Below are 22,474 nucleotides of genomic sequence, written 5' to 3'. Positions count from 1 at the left end.
GCTTGTGCACTCTCTCCCTCTAAAAAAAAAAAATCAAAACAACAAAAGAGGAGAGATTATAATGATGGACCATGCAGTGTGAACTAGGTAAGGAGGGAAATTTAGGACTTGGTGGAGGGTTGTTAAGATGTGGTATAAAGGTGGTGTGATGGAAGGATTGTATATCCTGAGAGTGGCTGAAGAATTGTTGTAGTGATCAATGTCGTCCGATAGAAATATAATGCAAACCAGAAGTGTGAGTCACATCCGTATTTTAAATTGCTACATTTCAAGGGCGCCTGTGTAGCACAGTCAGTTAACCGTCTGACTCTTGATCTCGGCTCAGGTTATGATCTCACGGTTTGTGAGTTTGAGCTCCACATTAGGCTCTGTGCTGATGGTGCAGAGCCTGCTTGGGATTCTGTCTCTCTTCTTTCTGCCCCTCCCCAGCTTGTGCTCGCTCTTGCTCTCTCTCTCTCTCTCTCTCTCTCTCTCTCTCTCTCTCTCTATCTCAAAATTAAATTGCTACATTCAAAAAACCTAAAAAGAAATAGGTAAATTTAATTTTAGTAGTATATTTTATCAACCTGATGATATAGCCAAAATATTATCACTTCAGTATCTAATAAAAATAAAAAATTATCCGTGGGTTATTTTACAATCTTTTTCAAAAATACGGTAAGTCTAGCGTGTATGTTATACTTGCAACATGTCTCAATTCACACTAGCCACATTTGAAGTGCTCAATAGCCACATGTGCCTAGTGGCTACCATTTGTTTTTTCCCCAGCTTGTTTGAGATGTCATTATCATATAACATTGTGTAAATTTAAGGTGTACAATATGATGATTTGATACTTGTATATATTGCAGAATGGTTAATGGTAAGGTTAGTTAACATATCTGTTACCTTATATAATTGCCTGTATGTGTGTGTGTGTGTGTGTGTGGTAAGAACATAAAAGCTTTACTCTCTTAGCAATTTTCATGGATTCAGTACTGTATTATTGATCACCATACTATACATTAGGTCCTTAGAACTTATGCATCTTTTCCCTGGAAGTTTGTACCCTTTGATCACCTGCACTCATTGCCCCACCCCCAGCCCTGGCAGCCACCAGTCTACTTATTATGAATTCGTTGTTTATAGATTTCACATGCATGTGGGATCATACAGTACTTGGCTTTCTCTGACTTGTTTCACTTACATACTGCCCTCAAGGTTCAAACATGTTGTCACAGATGGCAGGATTTCCTTCTTTTTTATGGCCTTTTTTCTTTCTTTTTCATTATATGTGTGTATCTAGACATACATACATATGTACGTACACATATGTGTACATATATGTATATGTATACATATGTACACACACATATATATACACATATATATATATATATATATATATATATATATATATATATATATTCTTTACTAGCACTACATTTTCTTTATCCATTTATCCATCAGTGGACACTTAGGTTGTTTCCATGTCTTGGCTTCTGTAAATAATTCTATAGTGAACATGGGGATGAAGATAACTTTCACAATAGTAATTTCATTTCCTTTGGCTATATACCCAGAGGTGATATTACTGGATTACATGATAATTCTATTTTTAATTTTTTGAGGACCCTCCATAGTGACTATATCAGTTTACATTCCCACCAAGAGTACATTAGGGCTCCCTTTTCTCCACGTCCTTGCCAGCACTTACTTCTTGTCTTTTCGGTAATAGTCATTCTAATAGCTGTGAGGCGATAACTCAGTGTGGTGTTATTTCTTTTTTTTTTTTTTAAGTTTTTTTTTAATGTTTATTTATTTTTGAGACAGAGGGAGACAGAGTGCAAGTGGGGGAGGGGCAGGGAGAGAGGGAGACACAGAATCTGAAACAGGCTCCAGGCTCGGAGCTGTCAGCACAGAGCCTGATGCGGGGCTTGAACCCACAAACCGTGAGATCATGACCTGAGCCGAAGTCGGACGCTTAACCAACTGAGCCACCCAGACGCCCCTGTGGTGTTTTTTCAAAAAAAAATTTTTTTAAGTTTATTTATTTTTTGAGAGACATAGAGAGAGAGAGAGTACAAGTTGGGGAGGGGCAGAGAGAGAAGGAGACACAGAATCTGAAGCAGGCTCCAGGCTCTGAGCTGTCAACACAGAGCCCGATGTGGGGCTCGAACTCACAAACCATGAGATCATGACCTGAGCCGAAGTCGGACACTTAACCGACGGAGCCACCCAGGCGCCCTTCCATGTAGTTTTAATTTGCATTTCCCTGTTGATTAGTGATGTTGAGCACCTTTTTGGGTACCCATTGGTTATTTGTATATCTTTCTTGGAAAAATGTCTATTCACTCGGATCTTCTGCCCATTTTATTTTATTTTTGCCATCAGATATATAGAAATATTATATATTCAGAGAGATATATGTATCTGAGTTCATATATATATACATATCTGAATATATAATACTTATTTGAATTTTTTTGAATGTATAATATTAACATCTTATCAGATATATGGTTTGCAAATATTTTCTTCTATTCTGTAGGTTGCCTTTGAATTTTACTGATTGTTTCTTTTGCTGTGCAGGAGCTTTTTAGTTTGTTGTAGTCTCACTTGTTTCTTTTTGTTTTTGTTGCTTGTGCTTTCAGTGTCGTATCCAAAACATTATTGCCAAGACCGATGCCAAGGAGCTTTCCCCCCATGTTTTCTTCTAGGAGTTTCACGGTTTCAGGTCTTACATTTAAGTCTTTAGTCCATGTCGAGTTAATTTTTGTGAGTGCTGTAAGATAGGGGTCCAGTTTTATTCTTCTACATATGAATACCTAATTTTCCAGTGGTTACCGTTTTGAACAGCTCAGTTCTACAGCAAGTGAACTGAGAAGATGTTCGGTGGCCACTGGAGAGTGTGATGCTTGAAAGTAAGATTGTGGAGGGTTTACAAATATTTGTAACTGCAAGGTTCAGAGTATGACTCTGGGAGTGAGTTGCTATAGCAGGCTAGAGGGGAAGATCATGGAAGGAGGGGAGATCAGGTCGCTGAGAGCCCAGGTTTTTGGAAAGATCATCTGTATTGATATTGAAATTGTCAGTGGTTTGCAGAAAGTGATAGGAATAGTACTGGAGAGAGTGATAGGATGCTAGGTGTCGTAATTTTCGAGGAACATGGCAGGCGTGATCCAGAAGTCTATAAATACCTGCAGTAAAACAATTTAGTCCGCGGAACAGTCTGAGTGCATGAGCTTCCATCTGGGGGGAGAGGCGTGGCGATTAGAGAGAAGGGTGGGAAAAAGTTAGGGAGTGCAGTGATGAATGAACCATGAGGCTGCAGAGGAAGCAGTGTCCTTAGGGGAGAGCCAGGGGCTCCAGGAAGAAGGACTTTTGTTGATAGTGCTCTGCAAGGCACAGAAGCAGAGGGGAAGGGTTCAGGAGCTGGAAAGAGTTGGGCTTTGCAGTCAGATCCCCAGATGTGCAGGACTCTTTGGAAATGAGAATCTAGGCGCTGAGGGATGATCCTCCCCCAGTGGTTTTGGAGGTATGGGTCCCTGCTGCTCACTCAGCCTCGTCACCAACTCATGTACTTGCTCAGGTGCCCACTCAGGCACTGCCCATGGCTAGCAGGTACTGCCTCTGAGACCTAAGTTCACAATGTATCTTTGGACCCCTCACTTCCATATTGCCTCCTGTTTGAGACATGTTCTGATTACTGCACAGAGATCTTCTTCCAGATAAATGGCTTTACCCAGTCTATTTTTTAAATAATAATTTATTTTATTTTCTGAACACATGATGCATTGAGTACAAAGTTTTCAAATGTCCAAAAGTTTTTAACTGAAAAGTAGGTCCACCTGCCCCCCACTATGCTCCAGCCTCTCGGTTTCTTTTCCCAGAGAATACCACTGTTAACCAGTTCTAGAATTCATTTGTAGTAGGTGGCACCTCTGATCCTATTCCCTCCTTCTGCCTCCTGAGATGTGAAGGAGAACTTTCTCTGAAGATGTATTCAACATTCTCCAGGACACTGTCTTGCTAAGCAGGAGTCTGCGTGCTAAGAAGCGACTCTAGATCGGCCCGTTCTCCAAATTCAAATGTAGTCTTATGGTTGCCTTATTGGAAAGCCCTTGATTTCTGGACTCCAACAGCTACATATAACCCCAAATCTCTGTAATGCTTTTAGTGGTGAGTAAACTCCTTATTCCTTCATCTATCCAACAAATATTCTTTCAGTGATTCCTCAGTGCAAGGCTCCATGCTAAGCACATAGAAGTGAAGCAAATTTGACCAAACTCCCCCAGGTATGTGGACCGTTCCCTAACCCTGCCTGAAGCCCAGGCCAAGGTAGCTCTTAGCAGTGGCAGTCTCTGCTTATACAGGAATGCAAACGTGCTGACATTTGTGACAAGTAGACATTGTATAGCCTAAGGGCTGTGTGGTCCCCGCAGTGTGCCCTGTCCTGACTACTCTCCAGTCTGGGCTGTGATAGGCTCACTGGCACCTCAGGACGCACCCTAACTGCTGTAGTTGTAGCAGAAATTCCCAAGAGAGCTGTCAGGTATCATTATCCCCACCCCACGTCCCTTTCCTTCTCCCAGACTGGAGAATGGGGTTCCTAGTTTCTTGTATTGAAATTGAGCCCATATAGACAGTGCACTCTTAAGAAAAATCTCAAAGTTAACTTGACTGTTGTTTCTCTTCTGCTACTGAACTGCAGCACTTGATATTGGTGTTGTCACGCAAAAGGTAAAGGGTTAATTTGGGTAACCAAATTAGGCTTCCTAGCCTAGCCAAGGAGTAAAACAAAACAACAAAAAAAAGTGCTTTAGCATTTCATGCTTCTATGAAAACCCAATTAGCACCCTTTTATGGATGTAATTTCCAATTCCTTTTCTGAGCTGAGAAAAAAATGTTTTTGCTAATTAGATAATTATTTGGTAGTGACCTTTTGATAAAAAAAAATGCTTTGGATCTAAAAATGCTTGGAGGAGAATTACTTTATTTAATTAATTATTATTCTAACATTTTTTAAAAAATCAGACATTAATAAAAGGTCTTGATGGGGCGCCTGGGTGGCGCAGTTGGTTAAGCATCCGACTTCAGCCAGGTCACGATCTCGCGGTCCGTGAGTTCGAGCCCCGCGTCGGGCTCTGGGCTGATGGCTCAGAGCCTGGAGCCTGTTTCCGATTCTGTGTCTCCCTCTCTCTCTGCCCCTCCCCCGTTCATGCTCTGTCTCTCTCTGTCTCAAAAATAAATAAATGTTGGAAAAAAAAAAAAAAAAAAAGGAAAGGTCTTGAAAGATTAAAATTTTCACACTAAACCACACAAGACATACTATATTGGATTGAAAGTTCTTCAACTGTGTGTGTATGGGTGCACGTGAAATTGAGATTGGCTGTTTTGGGCCCCAAAATGTATAAGCCTAATTAATGTAAGATGTTAAACACAGGAGAAACTGAGTGTGGAGTATATGGGAACCCTGTGTATTATATTTGCAACTTTCTTTACACTTAAAACTATTCTAAAATAAAATGTCTTAGGTATACATGAAAGACCCTTAAAAATCAAATTCGATGCATTCTACTGTAAACTAAATGGGAACATCCCTGAAAAGTGTCCGTATGTGTAATTCCACTTAAAAAACAAAACAAAACAAAACAAAACAAAACAAAAAACAAACTTCATTTTAAAAATTGACCATGTGTTGCCTCTGTAAGGCTTCTGGCTACAGCTAATGGAAGTATTAAGAATGGTAGTTTTAGTAACATTAAAGTACCACCAGAATTTCCTGATGTGCAAATATGTTAGCTATGGAATGGCATTTCATGTATTTAGTTGCTACATAGAGGAGACACTTTTCCTAAGAGAAACAATAAATTACTGTTTACTAATAAATCTACTCTATACCTGAATCAAAGTTACAGTTAAAAACTATGAATAATTGTCTTTAGGGCTATCTCATGATGTGAGTGTGATGGGCCAACATGAGGAAGTGTGCTAACAGTTGGGATTGTGCCTGCCTCTTGGTTTGCTGCATTATAAGTCTCTACAAAATTAATTGATTTTGGCCAAATTTGATTAAAGAGTTTTGTTCAGTTTTCCTCAATTCCCCTTGACCTGTGGTTTGATTTACCACCTTGAAACATAACCGCATTCAAACACATGTGAACATGTATCCTATCATATAATAAATTTCAGTGAAATTAATTTAAGTAAATGGATGGGGTACAGATAAAGGAAAAGTGATGATAATCACACAAGTTCCTTTGTGGTTTACTGCTAGATATCACTTAGCTTAGGTTTTCTTGACAACAGATAATTATCAAGAATATAGTTGATAGGGTCTTTAATTTAAAAGAAGCTTTGACACAATGTACCCTATAATCCTAATATTCTATTAGAGAAGGCCTTTGAACTTGAGTTCCTTTGTTGAGCATTCTCTTCTCTTGCCCTTTGCAAGGCCGCTGATGCCTTGTCATTTTAAGTAACAGCTCACAAGTCAGCCCCTCATCTGATGTTGCCCCTCCCTGCCCCCCTCACTGTGTGTCACATCACAGTGTTTGGTTTTCTTCGTAGCACTTATCACAGTGAGAATTATCTCTCTGGTTGTTTTGGCTGTACTTGTTTGTCATCTGTCTTCCTCATCAGAATTAAGCTCCACGGGATCTGGGACCTTGTCGTCTTATTTGTCACAGTGTCCCCTGTGCTTGGAACACTGGCACACAGTAGGTTGATATTTTAATGTTTGATAACGCAAAACATATGTATAGGCATAAATGCATTTATAGTTCCCCTCTTCCATGAATGAATAACTACCTCTAGTTACTAAGTTCTTTCCTAATTCCTTGCTCTGTTTCTGATTTCCTTGGACACTGACATTGCTTTTAGGGCATGATACATGATATAATTCAATAGGAAAATTATAAATCTCAAGGAGAAAACTTGGCATTAAGGTAACCTTTCATCTGCAGAACAAATCAATGTTTTAGCTTTTTTCTTTTGGTTTTCATCAGTAAAAGAAGGATGACTTTGGGGATGGGAAGGAAGCATAGGTAGTCTTGGGGGGAGGAGTCATTAGAGTCATTATCTCAGTGACCTCTTGTTCTATCTGAATATTCCTAGAAGACAGGCAAATTTAGTATTTGACCACATTAACCCAGAAATTGGGTCATGTCTGCTCTTGGCTTTAGATAAAGAAAGCTTGTCCATGTGCCCGGGTCTATGTTCTTTGCTCTGGAGTAGAACAGGCCAGGGAGGCCCTTTCTCTTTTTCTCAATAATCATGGCACCTTGACATACCTTGGCCTCCACCTGTCTTAGAACCTTCATGGGAAGCCCTCACAGACCTGCTGAGAGCCTTAAAAGAAAATGTAGGATAGTGTGATTATTGTTAACTGTTTACCCATGAGATGTTCATACATTTCTGGAAGATTTTAAATTTTATGGAAGTCGTGCCTTACTTGCTGCACATTAACCTCATCTAAAACTTTAGTAATTTTACCATGAATCATTCGTAATAGAGGATATTTGTAGTAATGCTAATCTCAAAGTGTAAATGAAGTTACAAAGGTTACATAAGGACTGTAGTACATAAGTAAACACCATTTAGATCTGACAGATGTCAGGCTTCATTTTACCTTCTATTTCACATCCTCTCCCTCCTTTTATTTTTTTCCCCCCAATTAATATAGTCTTTGTGTTGAACAGGAAGCTCTTTAACCTTCCCTGTTTCTGCCTCTCGGGCATCTTTTCTCTTAGTGTGTAGTTAGCTTGCCTCAGACTGACTTGAGAGTTGTATTAATCACGATCCTCAGTGTAGAAATTCTTGAAATCACCAGTTTCCTTTTAGTTACAGTATCAGTACAGCTCAGAAAAGCCCTTTATGCCATGACTGATGGAGTTCAAAAAAGGAAGCCAAGGGCCTAGGTAGGCCACCCAGATAAATTGTTTCAGCTGAGGTGGTAGCAGTAGTTAGTTGGTCAAGTAACGAATGATCAGATAAAAGTATCCAGGAAATGAATGGGCAACCGAAACCAATATGTGGTTGCACATTGTTAGGGAAGACCGGATCTTTGGACATAAGGGAATGTTTCTGCCAGAATTGAATTAGGCCTCTTCTAGTCAAAACTACACAAGTAAGGAATGAAAAGCAGCTCAGGAGCTGAAGAAAATAGTCTATTGGTTGGCAAATTACCTGGAAAATTAACAGGAACGTTTAATATCCATAAGAAGATGTTCAGGGGAACTGGGTGGCTCAGTTGGTTGAGCATCTGACTCTCGATTTCTGCTCAGGTCACGATCCCAGGGTTTTGGAATTGAGTCCTGTGCTGGGCTCGGTGCCAAGTGTGGCGCCTGCTTAAAATTCTCTGTCTCCCTCTGTTCCTCTCCCCTGCTTGTGTGCATGCTTTCTCTCTCTCAAATTAAAAAAACAAAGAAGAAGAAAATGTTCATGAAGTATAATGAATATAAAGTATCTTGGTGCCATGTGGCTTTAAGTATTTGTGGGTCACGCCATTGTGGTATATGGACCATCCTGTTCCAACAAAATGTGGCGGTAAAGGTTGCTGGAGACACTGAGGGCTTCTTTCATTTTATAGTTTTGAAATAATTTGGCTCTAAAATATTTACTTTTCTCACTAAAAAAGTACTCCCTAGTTCATTTCTTTCTTTTTTATAAATTAACATTTAAAATAATATTTTCTAACCTTTGGATTACCAGAGCAGTTATTATACAATAAGCCACACTTATTTTGAATTTTAATATCAACTTTTGAAAGAAATCTGTAGTATCTTCATTAATTTTTAAAAAACACTTTAGTCATTCTTCTTTTTTAAATTAATTAATTAATTAATTAATTAATATTATTGCTTTTTAATTTAAATCCAAGTTAGTTAGCATATGGTATAATAATGATTTCAGGACTAGACTTTAGTGATTCATCGCTTACATACAGCACCCAGTGCTCATCACAGCTTAATGCCCATAACCCATTTCCCACTCCCCCCCATCCACTTCCCTCCAGCAACCCTCAATTTGTTCTCTGTATTTAAGAGTCTCTTATGGTTTGCCTCCCTCTCTATTTTTATCTTATTTCTGCTTCCTTTCCTCTATGTTCATCTGTTTTGTATCTTAAATTACACATATGAGTGAAGTCATATGATATTTGTCTTTCTCTGACTGACCTTAGTCATGCTTCTGATAAAAAAAATAATACATGATCATGACAGAAAACTAGAAAACTACTGAGCGATATAAAGAGAAAAATCTAAATTATTCATTATATTCAAGGTAAATACTTAACTTTCTATGGTAAATATTTCTCTAACATTAAAAATACTTCAAAACCCTAATTTTTAATAGTAGCAGTCATTTTAAGAAATCATGACCTGGGTGACTACAGCTAGAAAAGAGGTTTTTTGTCCTTTGGCTAACAATTTGGGTCCCTTTGATATTTCAGCATAAACACACAGTGGCGGGGAATAATTGTGGTGTATCTAACATGGCAAGTATGTAAACACACACGTGCAATGCTAAGTCTATGTTGAAGTGTGGATCAAGAGGCTCTAACTCACTGTTGTAAAATAAACTGATAAGAACCATGACATTTTTGTCTGATCATAGCGTGAGCAACTTGAGAATAAAATAAAATAGATTCCATCATACAATAGGATAGGAAAAATACTAACTCCACTCCAAGCAGCTGCTTTTGCCATGACTCAGCTTACTCTATGATACCAAAAGTGAATTACAACTACATTTTAAAAGCCCAGCTCCCATCATGTTAGTGGCCGGTAGGAAAAGGTCTGGCGAAGGAGGCACTGCCCTGGCTGACCGGGAAATGTTCCTGGAGGATCCCATTGACTCACTGAGGCCTGTCCCCCATGCTCAGCATGTTTTTAATAAGCATGAAAAAAAAGCTTTCAAGTGATCAAAACGATAACTGATTCTTCTCTCTAATGCCTTGAATATTCATTCTTTCAGCAAAGCTTCTTTAAAAATAATTTCTGACTGTATGTTTGCTTTTTTATCAAGAAGTGGGAATGAATAGCGGTATTGCGGATTGGTCCCAAGAGAGACAAGTTCCAATAAAATGTAAGTGCCTTAGTCAGGTATTTGGAGCAGCTCCTGTCTGACCTCTTTTCCCTATCACAAGTTCAAAATATACCTTCTTCTCTCTGGCCGTGTGATGTTGCATTGCCTGATTGAGTGAAATGTTGCTATTGCAATAATTTGGATCAGTGCCGTGCTTCCTGACACACCTGCTGTGTTGGTAAACCCGAAACCATCATGGCAAATATGTTTATTTGCTTTTCCCTGAAATGTGCTGTCCCTTTTCTACCTCCTGCAGATAAAAGCCGACAGGTCCTTTTCCTGCCAGCCAAAAATGGTGATGGGAACCAGGTGGAAGATACAGCTTTTAAAATGTATTTTTAATTCATTTTGAGTCCCACAAAGTAGGCTGAGTCACAGACAAGCTGTGGGCCTCACCAAATCACTCCGTGACTTCACCTTCCCTCTGGCAAACCTCTCTAAGTGCCCTGTGGTGATATCGCTCTTGGAGTGTCCAGAGTGAGCTTGCTTGTGAGAAGTTCGCCTGTGAGCTGTTAGGGCTTCCAGACAGCATCGCCGCAGTCCATTTTACCTCTTTTTCCTTACTCTAAAAATTCATATGTCTCATGTACTACAAGAACGGTATTAGCCAACCTCACCGTGGCCATGTGGGTTATAGATGGTGAAGGCCTGGTCACATCACCCCTCGTAGGCTCAGAATTGCTGAAAGCTTGTGTTGACTCCTCGGTTTTTAAAACAGATACTTTGAATGAAACCATTGAAATCTCCAAGATGACCATTGACCTTACTGTTGGGTACTGGGATCTCGATTTTAGATTCTCCCCAATTACCTCCTTTTTCTGTCTTTTAATACCATTGCACTGAAATAACATGATAGAGATGGAGATGGGCTTCAGGGTACGAAGTTTAATTGTGGCTTTGCTTCCAACTAGCTGTGTAGCTTCTCACATGTTATTTAATCTTTCTTAGCCTTGTCATCTTCAAGTTGATTTATAAGATACCATTTGAGATTCTGTAGTCCAATCATGGAAATTCAAATACCCTTTTCTTCTAGGCAGGTTCACAGTCTTCTCCATATTTTCAAGTCACCTAGAAGGCCCCCTCCAAAGATTTGGATTCCCAAGTGTTTCTGCAGAGTAGTCAGGATGAAAAACACTGGCATTGTATAGACCAAGAGACTCATTATTATAAAACCTTCTCCTTTGCCACATTTTTTTCATCCTTAAGAACAATCTTGCCTTTCAGAAAGTAACTGCCTTTATCATTTAATCCTCACAAAAGTTAAGGGTCAGCCATTTTCTCTTTGTGTGACTTTTTATGAATACTTGGCATTGATTCATGTACCCATTTGTATTCTTGCTTATTTTTCCACTCTCACTATTCAACCACACTTGATCAGTGATCCCAAAGAGCACTAAAAGATACCGAGTAAAACTGGTTGACTTTAATGTGTCGGCCCTCACATCTCTCCCTGGAACAATGGTTCTCAAAGCATGGGCCTGGATCATTACCTGGGAACTTGTTAGAAATGCAGATTTTCAGGCTCCTCCTTGAACCAGAAGTTTTAGAGGTGGGACCCAGCAACAAACCTAGGAGATTCTGATACGTGCTATTGTTGAAGAGCTGTCTTAGAGAGATTTTAAACTTTCAGATCATTGGATTTTTAAATGTGCCCAATGTGGAGCTTGAACTCGAGACTGTGACATCATGATCTGAGCCGAAATAAGAGTCGGACGCTTAATTGACTGAGCCACCCAGGCGCCCCAAGTGTGCTCAGATATTTTTGAAGCAATCATTGTCCAAACTTAGAAAATAGAAAGAATAGTACATAAATAGAAACAGAAAGGATATTGCCTTTCTAAAGGGTATAGTTCCCTGCCTTCTCATCTTTTACCCTTTAGAAGCTTTTATATTCTTTTCTACTCTTACAAAACCTATCCAGGTGGTTGGGTATCTGACTCTTAATTTTGACTGAGGTCGTGATTTCATGGCAGTGGGATTGAACCCCACATCAGGTATGGAGCCTGCTTAAGATTCTCCCTGTTTCTCTGCCTCTCTCTCATTCACTCTCTCTCTCTTTCAAAAAGGAAACCTATCCATGTCTCTCTGCCTTTTTGCATTCTGAAATTTTAGTCTTAAAACCCACTCTATTATGATGGAAATTTTAATAATCAATCTTTTGTGAAATATGATGGAGTAGTACATGGAACAGTGAATAATAAAATATTTAATTTCTACTTTTTCATTTGTGTATTTTTTAATGGAAACTTCCAAATGGGATTCTTCTTCCTTTAGAATATAGACAAGGATTATTTAAAGTTATCCCCAATCCGCCTGGATGGCTCAGTTGGTTGAGCATTCGACTCTTGATTTCCACTCAGGTCATGATCTCATGGTTCGTGGGATTGAGCCCTGCATCAATCAAGCTATGTGCTGGCAGTGTGGAGCCTGCTCAGGATTCTCTCTCTCTCTCTCTCTCTCTCTCTCTCTCTCTCTCTCTCTGTCTCCCTCTCTCTCTGCCCCTCCCCTGCACTCTCTTTCTCTCTCAAAATAAATAAATATTTTAAAAATAATTTGATGGGGCGCCTGGGTGGCTCAGTCAGTTAAGCATCCAACTTCGGCTCAGGTCATGATCTCATGGTTCGTGAGTTCAAGCCCTGCATAGGCCTCTGTGCCGACAGCTCAGAGCTTGGAGCCTGCTTTGGATTCTGTGTCTCCCTCTCTCTCTGTTCCTCCCCCCACTCACACACTCTCTCTCTTTCTCTCAAAAATAAATAAACATTTAAAAAAACATTTTTTGATAAATAAAGTTATCCCCAACCAAATAGAATTGTTCTATAATAGACCCAAAGGTTGTTCTTATCAGAGGGACAGTTTTATGAAATTGAGCACTCGTGGAAAGGAAGGCGTGAGCTTGAACTAGCATTCCAAATTGAATGATGGAGGAGGAGAAGGGTATTTCCCGAGGCAGAAGCAGACTTAGAGCCTAGGTTTCGGTGCTTCCAATTCAGCATTCTCTGCACAAAAATGGCACTGCCTCTAGGACTATACAGTTTACCTAATTGGTTGGATTTTTGTCAAGAGCTTGATCCAAGTGCGGTTTTTTGTTGTTGTTTTAATATATAAAGCATTTGCAAGTTCTTTCAAGGGCAGCACATAGCTTTATTTAACTCCCTCCAGCCCTCTCTCACCTCTGTCAAGTTGTACCAGGAAATTCAAGGTCTAGCCAGAGGCCCCCAAAGAGTTAAAAAGACAACCAGCCTGCAGAGCAGAAGAAACTGATGTCAAAAACAGATGTTCCTGTGCAGGCTTTGCTGGATTCATAAGTCAGGATGAAGCCAGCGTGTACGCACGCACGTCAGAAAAAACTCTTGGCCGGTGTTGTGGAGAAATGAAGTGTTGTCCCCTCATCTGCAATTCCTCTTCAGCCCCCGCTGCCTGGGAGTTGTGCAAAGGGCTCCCGGGAGACTGGTGGCCCTGACACTTGAACCATCAACTCCGAACGCCCTCGAATCCCTTGTTTTCATTGTTGGTGTTCTGCCGAGCTGCCCGCACAGCCCCTGCCCGTTTTCATTGGCCTCGGGGATTGTTATTGGAGTGGCTGACAGCTGTCTGCCAGGCTGTCTGAAGCTGCCTTCCTGTGCTCCCCACCGCTGCCCAACTTCACAGCACTATTGTTCCTGTTGGGCCTTTTTCTTAAAATCTTTCCCAGCTGTATCCTGATATGGTAAACCACTTAAATTAGCTCCAGATTGCTCTGTTTATTTTGTGTTAGATAAGCGACAAAATACAGTCCCAGCAGCCTGCCCAGGAGGAGGGTGGAAGTGGGGGGATGGGGAGCAGGGGACACCAGCAAGGTCTTTTACAAAAGACAGAGTTCCCAGACAAAACCGGGAAACGGCGTGGATACGAAACAGTCGCTCGTCTTGCCGTTTGCATGTGACCATGACGGGCTGGCCAAGCAATAACTTTGGGTCTGAGCACACCTCATTCCAGAAGAGAAAATCAAGCCCTTGGCGTGAAGTCACACAAGAAGGAAGCTAATTTCCATTATTGGAAATGGATGCGGTATCTCTACTAACCACAGGTCTGGTTGCCCTGCCAGCTGTCCAGGTACTACGCCCGGCGCCCTGATCGTGACAGGAATCCCTTCTTTCAAATTGCCCTTCTGTTTTGCAGTGCATGGTAGCCGATGGGCTCAAAACTAGCTGAAGTTTACCAGCTTCCCTATATGCTCAGCGTTGGCAAATGTTCTCTTGCCTGCTGTAATTTAAAGCGAGAAGTCCAAAGACGTTGAGTCACCAGCATAGGTATTTTCCACACAGCTGCAAGTGAAAATTCACAGTGAACTTGGCCCCCATTTGCTCCTGCGGGCCGTCTGTGCAGCTGCTCTCTCCATAGTCTCTCCTTCCCTGTGCTCGTCTGCTCACAGGGGCTCTCATGCAAAGCCTTTCTGAATACCTCTGAATAAATATTTTCGAATACAATAGATACTATCCTCGAATGAAGATACTGCCTTTGTGATTGTAGGAATAAACCCAAATAAAATATGAAAAGGAAACTTCCGAATGCTTCAAATGCACTGAAGCACACGAACAATGCCAGCGACCCGCTGAGTTACAACAGTTATTGAAAATTTTGTCTGTGGGTAACTCAAGACTCCCCGGGAAAGATCCCATGACTCACTCCGACGTGACTGGGCCTTCATCCTCACCCTGAACCAGAGTTCTGGAAACCCTTTCTACCAAGTTGAGAGGAGGGGAGGGAAGAACAGGGTCAGGAGTAATAAAATGTCCTTAGAAACTGCCTTTTAGTTTCCTTTGGGGCACATAAACTCAGTGTGTAATAAAAAGGTACAAAACCAACTTTGGAAGAATAATTACCCTGTCAAGCCCCCTTTCCCTCTGGTGGAATGTGCCTTTTCTTCACCAAATTCTAGCATGGGATTGAAGGGCCTCCAAAGTCACCTGCTCTAATTACCCAGTTCTCCTCTCTCTCTCTCTTTCTTGGTGTCCTTTTTTGTCCTAATTATGGACAGTTTTGTATTTTGCACATGGATGACCTATCCCTTGAGAGTAGGGACTGTGTATTGACCTTTTGTTGTCTTTTCTCACAATGCTGACAACAGTCATGGATACTTTGCAGGTGCTTAACTAAGGCCTTCAAAATAATTGTTTTCTTTATGCTTACCTAAGATGCGGTGACATTCATTCTGCTTCTGTATTACCTCAGGCAAACAATAAAACAGTAAAAACATCAACAACAACAACAACAACAACAACAACAACAAGGACAAGGTCTCCATCACAAGTCTCAATGGCCCATTCACATTAAGGTGTTGCACATTCCCTTAGGGGCACCTCGGTGGCTCAGTTGGTTAAGTATCCAACTTCGGCTCAGGTCATGATATCACAGTTCATGAGTTTGAGCCCTGCATCGGGCTCTGTGCTGACAGTTCAGAGCCTGGAACTTGCTTCAGATTCTATATTTTTGTCTCTCTCTGCCCCTCCTCTGTTCATGCTCTGTCTCTCTCTCAAAGATAAATTTTAAAACATTAATTTTTTTTTTTTTTAATATTGCATATACCCTTCCAGTGATGGGCAGGATAGAGTAAGCCAACCAAAGCCTTACTTTCTCAGGGACGGCACCTGGAGCTCTAGAAACTACAGAAAGCGACTCTCTGGGGCAATGAAAAACAAACAATAGCAAGGCAATGGTGAATGTGAATGAAGTCAAAGCTTTATCAATCTTTTGTGCCAGGCATGAGTTTTGTGGGGTTTGTTTTCTCTCCTCTGCCTTGCAGCTTTGACCCAAGGCCTGATGGAAGTCTAGAACAACGCAATAGCCACTGGCAGAAAAATCTCTAGGTGAAACCCTCTATTTCTAAACAGTGGTTTGGGAAAGGAGTCCTTTGCTGGAGAATATAGGGGAATTATTATTTTGTTCCTTTTTTTCCTCCCTTGACTCTACCCAAAGGCCAACCCAAGTTGAGGATCTGCATTTACTTTTGTGTTGGGGGGTTGGACACCTCAAATTCCCAAAAGAAAATTCTTTGTAACCAGAGGACCAGGGAAAAGGAGCCCCCTTTGTCCAAAAAGTGTGGGAGAATCTCATTGTTTTATCTCTCTTTTTTATTTTGCTGCTTTGCTCCCAAAGGCAGCCTGAGTTGTATGGAAGCACATGACAGAATAAGGGACTAAAACCTGGGAGAAACCTGTCTTTCTGACCAGAGGAACAAGAAAAAGGGGACCCCTGGAGGCTAGAAAGTGTGTGGGGAATCTCAGAGAGGATAGAGGTGGAGAAGCTGGGATCCCCCAGTTCTGTGTAAGCCCCAGGCTCACCTCTAAGTGGTGCATGTGCCACACAGACCCAAAGAAGCAAAGCAAAGTTTCAAGAACTTAACTGCAGTGTAAACCACTACCCAAGTCCCACACTAACTCCTGAATGTGGTGCATATTGGGTAAACACAAACAGTACAGCAAAGCCTTTGAAAACTAAACCACTGTTCACAGAAGGTGAGACAAAACTTGCAATCTGAATCTAACTGGATTGGTTGTCTGCTAAAACAAAGAAACATCAACATCCTTGAGAAGATTTTAATAGGACCTAGAGTCTCACAACTTGGTATGCCCAGGGAACAATCCAGAATTACTCATCCTACAAAGAACCAGGAGAATGTGACCAATACTCAAGGGAAAAGACTGTCAAGAGATGCACCTCTGGGATCACCCAGATGTTGAAGTTGTCAGAGTAAAATTTTAATGTAGCAATTATAACCATTCTCTATGAGAAGCAGTTGAACACTCTTAGAATGCATGGAAAGGTAAAGTTCTCAGCAGAAGAAAGCAAGCATGCAAGCAAGCAAGCCAAGCTGGAATTTTAGAAATAAAAAATATAATATCTGAAATTAAAATGAGCACTGTGGGCCCAGTAGCAGAATAGTAGAGGCAAGTGTCAGTGGACTTCAAGACAGATTAATAGACATTATATAATCTAAAAGAATAAAGAAAAAAAAATTGAACCAGCTGTAGGGACCTGTGGAACAATATTAAAAGAGCTAACATTTATGTCATTGGAGTCCCAAGGAGAGGAGAAATATTATTGCCGAGAAAAAACCTATGAAGGAATAATGTCTGAAAACTTCACAAATTTGATGAGGTCTACATGTGTAGATTCAAGGAGCTCAGTAAAATCCAGCCAGGATAAACCCAAAGAAAGCTACGCTCACATTGTAATCAAAATGCTGAAAACCAAAGATGAAGGAAAAAACATCTTGAAAGCAGCAATCTCAATGGTGGGGATTTAACCCAGAGAAATGAAAACATGGTTATACAAAAACCTGTACCCACATGTTTACAGCAGCCTTATGGATAACCACTAAAGACTGGAGAAAACCCAGATTTCCTTCAGCTGGTGAACAGATAAGCAAAACTGTGGCCTACCTCTGCAGTGGATGGCTGTGCCACGCGGCAGCATAATGAGCCACGGATACATGCGCTAATGTGCATCTATCTCAAATGCATTGTGCTGCATGAGAGAAGCCAGACTCCAGAAGTTTCACACTGTTTGATTCTTTTTATATGGTCTTCTGGGAAAAAGCAGAACTTTAAAGATGGAGAAGCCATCACCAGTTGCCAGGGCTTAAGGGTGGAGTGGAGGGTTTGATTACAAAGGAGCAGCACAAGGGAGTGATTCTGGGATGACGGGGTTGTTCCGTGATTTTGGCGCTGGTTATATGACTCCATGTGTCAAAATTCATAAAACTCCGTACCAAAGCAAGTGACTTTTACTGTATGTAAATCAGAAAATAAAAAATAAAAGAAATCACTAGCATACCATTTCATACGTGCTAGGGTTAATGTATCTTCATGACTGCATGAAGTATGGAAAAGATTCATGTAATCTCTTAAGTATTTTGAAGTCATTTTCCACTTGATTCCACATTAAACTTGCAGGAAACTAAAAATGGAATAAACAATGAAGCAGTCTCTTTGGGTACATAGGAGGAGCTTTCCAAAAAAGAATTTGGTGCCTCACATGCCAGGCAGATGTTTTATAGGGTCAGTTTACCACAAAAGGCCCTGATGAACAACTGAGGTCTGTAAAAGAGACACCTTGATTCCAGAAGACATCTACTGGTTTTAAAAGAAGCCAAGTCAGTCTGGACTGGAGAAAACAAGAGCAAAGCCTTTGACATATCTTGGAAGCTCTGGGTTTTGATAATCGGGGTGGTATTGAGAATGCCCTCTCTGGAAGCATCACATCTGTTGTACTGAGCTCTCCCTCACTTGTGGTTCTAAAATATACATGGAGTAGGCTGGTTTGGACTATTTCCATGAAGCAGATTGTATACATTCCTGTAACACCAGGAAGAGTTTTCCTGAATGTAGAATTTTTTCTTTAGCCTACCTCTCATCCAAAGGGCAAAACGTGCAGGATGGATGTTTAATAGGAATGAGATCCCACTAGCTGAGCAGAGTGTCACTTTCTCCCTCTGCTTATTCTGCCTTTGAATTTTTATCATCACTTTGCATCCTTTTGCACCATCATGGGTCTGATCACTTTTGATACACAAATGTATAAAAACAGCTATTGGCTTTAAGAAACCTCTTCCCCAATTACAAAAAGATTCTCTTATGCCTTTCTATAATATTTTATGGCTTTAGCGTTTACATTTAGGTCTTTGATCTGTCTTTTTTCCCCCCATACAAGTTTATTTTGTTAAGATATAAGACACATTATCGTAAATTCACCCTTTTAAAATGGACAATTCAGTGGTTTTTAATATATTCACACAGTTGTGTGTGAATATTCACCATTAATTTCTTGTCACCCACTCCTCTGCAAAATCCTGTGTCCATTAGCGTCAACCCTTCCTTCCAGCCCATGGCAACCACTAATCTACTTTCTGTCTCCATAGATTTGGAATGTCTCTTCTGGACATTTCATGTAAGTGGAACCATACAATATGTGGCCTTTTGTATCTATCTAGCTTCTTTCATTAGCACACTGTTTTCCATATTGTAGCATGTATCCGTATTTCATTCCTTTTTATTATTGAATAATACTCCTTTTTTTCGCTGTACATCCCTGAAAATATATCACATTCTCTTTACTCTTTCATCAATTAGTGGACATTGGGTGTTTCCACTTTTGGGGTCTATGATGAGTAATGCTGCTGTGAACATTCATACACAAGTTTTTGTGTGGACATATGTTTTCATTTCTCTTAAGTATACACCTAGGAATGGGTTTCTTGGTTATGTAGTAACTCTATGTTCAACTTTTTGAGGAACTGCCAAACCATCTCCAAATCAGCAAAACCATGTTATATTCCCACCAGCAATGTTTGAGGGTTCCAATTTCTCTGCATCCTCTCCAACACTTGTCATTGTCTGTCTTTTTAATTACAACCATCCTAGTGAATGTGAAGTGGTATCTCCTTGTGGTTTTGATTTGTAGCTTCCTGATGACTAATGATACTGAACATTTTTTCCTGTGCTCATCTTATTTGGAGAAATATCTGTTCAAATCTTTTGCCTACATTTTAAATGTTTTGTTTTATTGCCTTTTTTTTTTTTACTATTGCATTGTAATATCCATTAGAAAAAAAATTTTTAGTACTTATTTCTTTTTGAGAGAGAGAGAGAGAGAGAGTGCAAGCGGTGGGGGGAGGGTGTAGGCAGAGAGAGAGAGAGAGAGAGAGAGAATAATCCAAAGCAGGCTTCAGGCTCTGAGCTGTCAGCACAGAGTCCAATGTGGGGCTCGAACCCACCAACTGAGAGATCATGACCTGAGCTGAAGTCACACGCCCACTGTCTGAACCACCCAGGTGCCATTTTTACACCCAGGTGTAATATGATCCATTTTTATTTCTTATGTATGCTGTGAAGTGGGATTTGTCAGGATTTGTTGTTGTTGTTGTTTTTCTTATAGGTATACAGTTACTCTAAAAATCATTTGTTGGAAACACATTTTTCTCAATTGGTTTCTTTTGCCTAGTATCAAACAATCATTTTTTAAAAAATTTTTTTACTGTTTATTTATGTTTGAGAGAGAGAAAGCGCGTGCAAGTGGCGGAGGAGCAGAGAGAGAGGGAGACACAGAATCTGAAGCAGGCTCTAGGCTTCATCAGCATAGAGCCTGATGAGGGTCTCGAAATCAGGAGCTGAGCCATGAGCTCATGACCTGAGTCGAAGTCTGACGTTTAACCGACTGAGCCACCCAGGCATCCCTCAAATGATCATTTAAATGTGATTCTTTTACCAGGCTCCTCTTGTACCATGCTGTCTTGATTACTATAGCTTTACATAGTAAGTCTTGAAGTTGGCTAGTGTAATTCTTTCAACTTTGTTCTTCTATTTGAAACTTGCTTGCAGTCCTAGAATAAACATCACCTGATCATCATGATGGTGGTAGGTGAAGTAATGGTCCCCTTTCTTCCTCCGAAGATATACACATTGTAGAGCCGTGAACCAATGAATATGTTTTGGACAAAGGAGAATTAAGGTTGCAGACTGAATTAAGATTTCCAGTTAGCTGACCTTAAAATGGAGAGATTATCTTATAGGACCTAATGTGATCACTGAGATTTTTAAATGTAGAAGAGAGGGGTGCCTGGGTAGCTCAGTCAGTTAAACATATGACTTTTGATTTCGGCTGAAGTCATGATCTCGTGGTTCGTGGGATCAAGCCCCGCATCGGACTCTGCTGACAGTGCAGAGGCTGCATGGGATTTTCTCTCTCTCTCTCTCCCTTTGCCCCTCTCCTGCCTCCTCTCTCCCTCGCTAAATAAATAAACATTTTTTGAAAATAAATAAATGTGGAAGAGAGAAACAAAGAGGAGGAAAAGTAATACAATGAGAGAAAGACTCAACCAGCTATTACTGGATTTGAAGGTGGAGGAAGAAGGTCTTGAGCCCAGGAATTCCAGTGGCTTCCAGAAACTGGAAAAAGCAAAGAAACAGGTTCTTCCCTAGAGCCTCCGAAATTGAATGCAAGCCTCCCAACACTTTCGTTTTTTCCCAATGAGACTTGCATCAGACTTTTAACCTATAGAACAAAAAGATGGTAAATCTGTGGTGTTTAAGCTCTTAAGTTTGTGGTAATTTTTCATAGCATTGATAGAAAACTAACACAATGATGTATTATAATTTTTGTATATAGCTGGATTTGATTTACTAAAATTTTGTTAAGGATTTTTGTACCTCTGTCCACTGTAGTTTTCTTTCTTTTCTTCTTCTTTCTCTTCTTCTTCTTCTATTTCTTCTATTTCTTCTTCTTCTTCTTCTTCTTCTTCTTCTTCTTCTTCTTCTTCTTCTTCTTCTTCTTTTCCTTCTCCTTCTCCTCCTCCTCCTCCTCCTCCTCCTCCTCCTCCTTCTTCTCCTTCTTCTCCTTCTTCTCCTTCTTCTCTTTCTCCTTCTCCTTCTCCTTCTTTTTCATAATGTCTTTGGGTTTGGAATCAGAGTAATGCTGCATTCAATGAGGGATGCGTTCTGGAAGAGTTTGTGTAGAACTAGTAATATTTCTCCCTAAGTGCTTGATAGAATTTACCAGTGAAGCCCCTGAAGCCTAGAGTTTTCTTTATGGGAAGTTTTTTAACTACAAATTTCAATTTCCTGAATAGATACAGAGCTATGTAGGCTATCTGTTTTTGAGTATACTTTAGATTTTTGAGAACTTAATTGCTAAAAAAAAATGGTTGAAACTTGGTTGATTTCCTTTTTTAAAGAAAGAGGCCTTCTTTCACCACCTTTTTGAATATTTATAGTGCAATTTAATATATTTTAGATCTAAAATATTTATTTTGAGGTTTTATTGTGAGATTGCATAAACATAAGTACAAATATACTGTGTATTGGCAGTGAGACATAGTAAGTCTGTGAGTCCTTCTTCACCAGGAAATCTGATTCCTATTTAGCTTCCCATGCACTTAAGCCACTCACCTGGGGCGCGAACATGCCAGCGTCTGTGATACGTAAGTTTATATTGTAAATCAGTTGACGTTCTGATGTATATATCATCTGTAATAGTTTTGCTCCTGAGAGGTGGAGCCTCTCTCCGTGTGCTGGCAGAATTATTTATGAGCTTGCAGGGCTTTAGGCCAGATCCCAAACCATGGTAAATTTACAAAGTAACGAATGTCATCTGACAAGCCTCTTGACAGAGAGGCCACAATTTATCCCTGGCTGTATGTCCCAACTTGCCATTGTGTAGGGCAGTGGTTCCTCCTGGAAACATTTTGGAAATTTGGTGGGGTGCTGCTAGCACTCAGTGGGCAGAGGCCCAGACGCAATGCACCTAATAACCCCGTGCAGTGAGGAGCTTCCCTGAGTCTTAGATGCTCACGGATATCCGACTGCTTTGTCATAAAGATTAAAGGACATGCTTCGGGTTTTCTGAGTTTAGAACCAAGTCTAGTTTTACA

The 22,474-nt window shown here is 40.4% G+C and overlaps 1 protein-coding gene across 2 annotated transcripts in view; it reads left to right on the top strand.

Moving 5' to 3' along the window:
• Positions 1 to 22,474, top strand: part of ARSB (arylsulfatase B) — a 169,639-nt gene that overhangs the window by 48,328 nt on the left and 98,837 nt on the right. Inside the window, exon 5 of one of the 2 annotated variants that reach the window (XM_045496480.1) lies at positions 10,009 to 10,068. The exons of the other annotated variant lie outside the window; for it this stretch is intronic. Coding sequence (XP_045352436.1) covers positions 10,009 to 10,068 — 60 coding nt within the window. The remainder of the gene's footprint in view (positions 1 to 10,008; positions 10,069 to 22,474) is intronic. 2 annotated transcript variants of the gene reach the window in all.

Source organism: Leopardus geoffroyi, chromosome A1 (assembly GCF_018350155.1).
Source record: "Leopardus geoffroyi isolate Oge1 chromosome A1, O.geoffroyi_Oge1_pat1.0, whole genome shotgun sequence".
In the NCBI taxonomy this organism is placed as follows: Eukaryota; Metazoa; Chordata; class Mammalia; order Carnivora; family Felidae; genus Leopardus; species Leopardus geoffroyi.
This window is presented reverse-complemented; position numbering and strand designations above follow the sequence as displayed.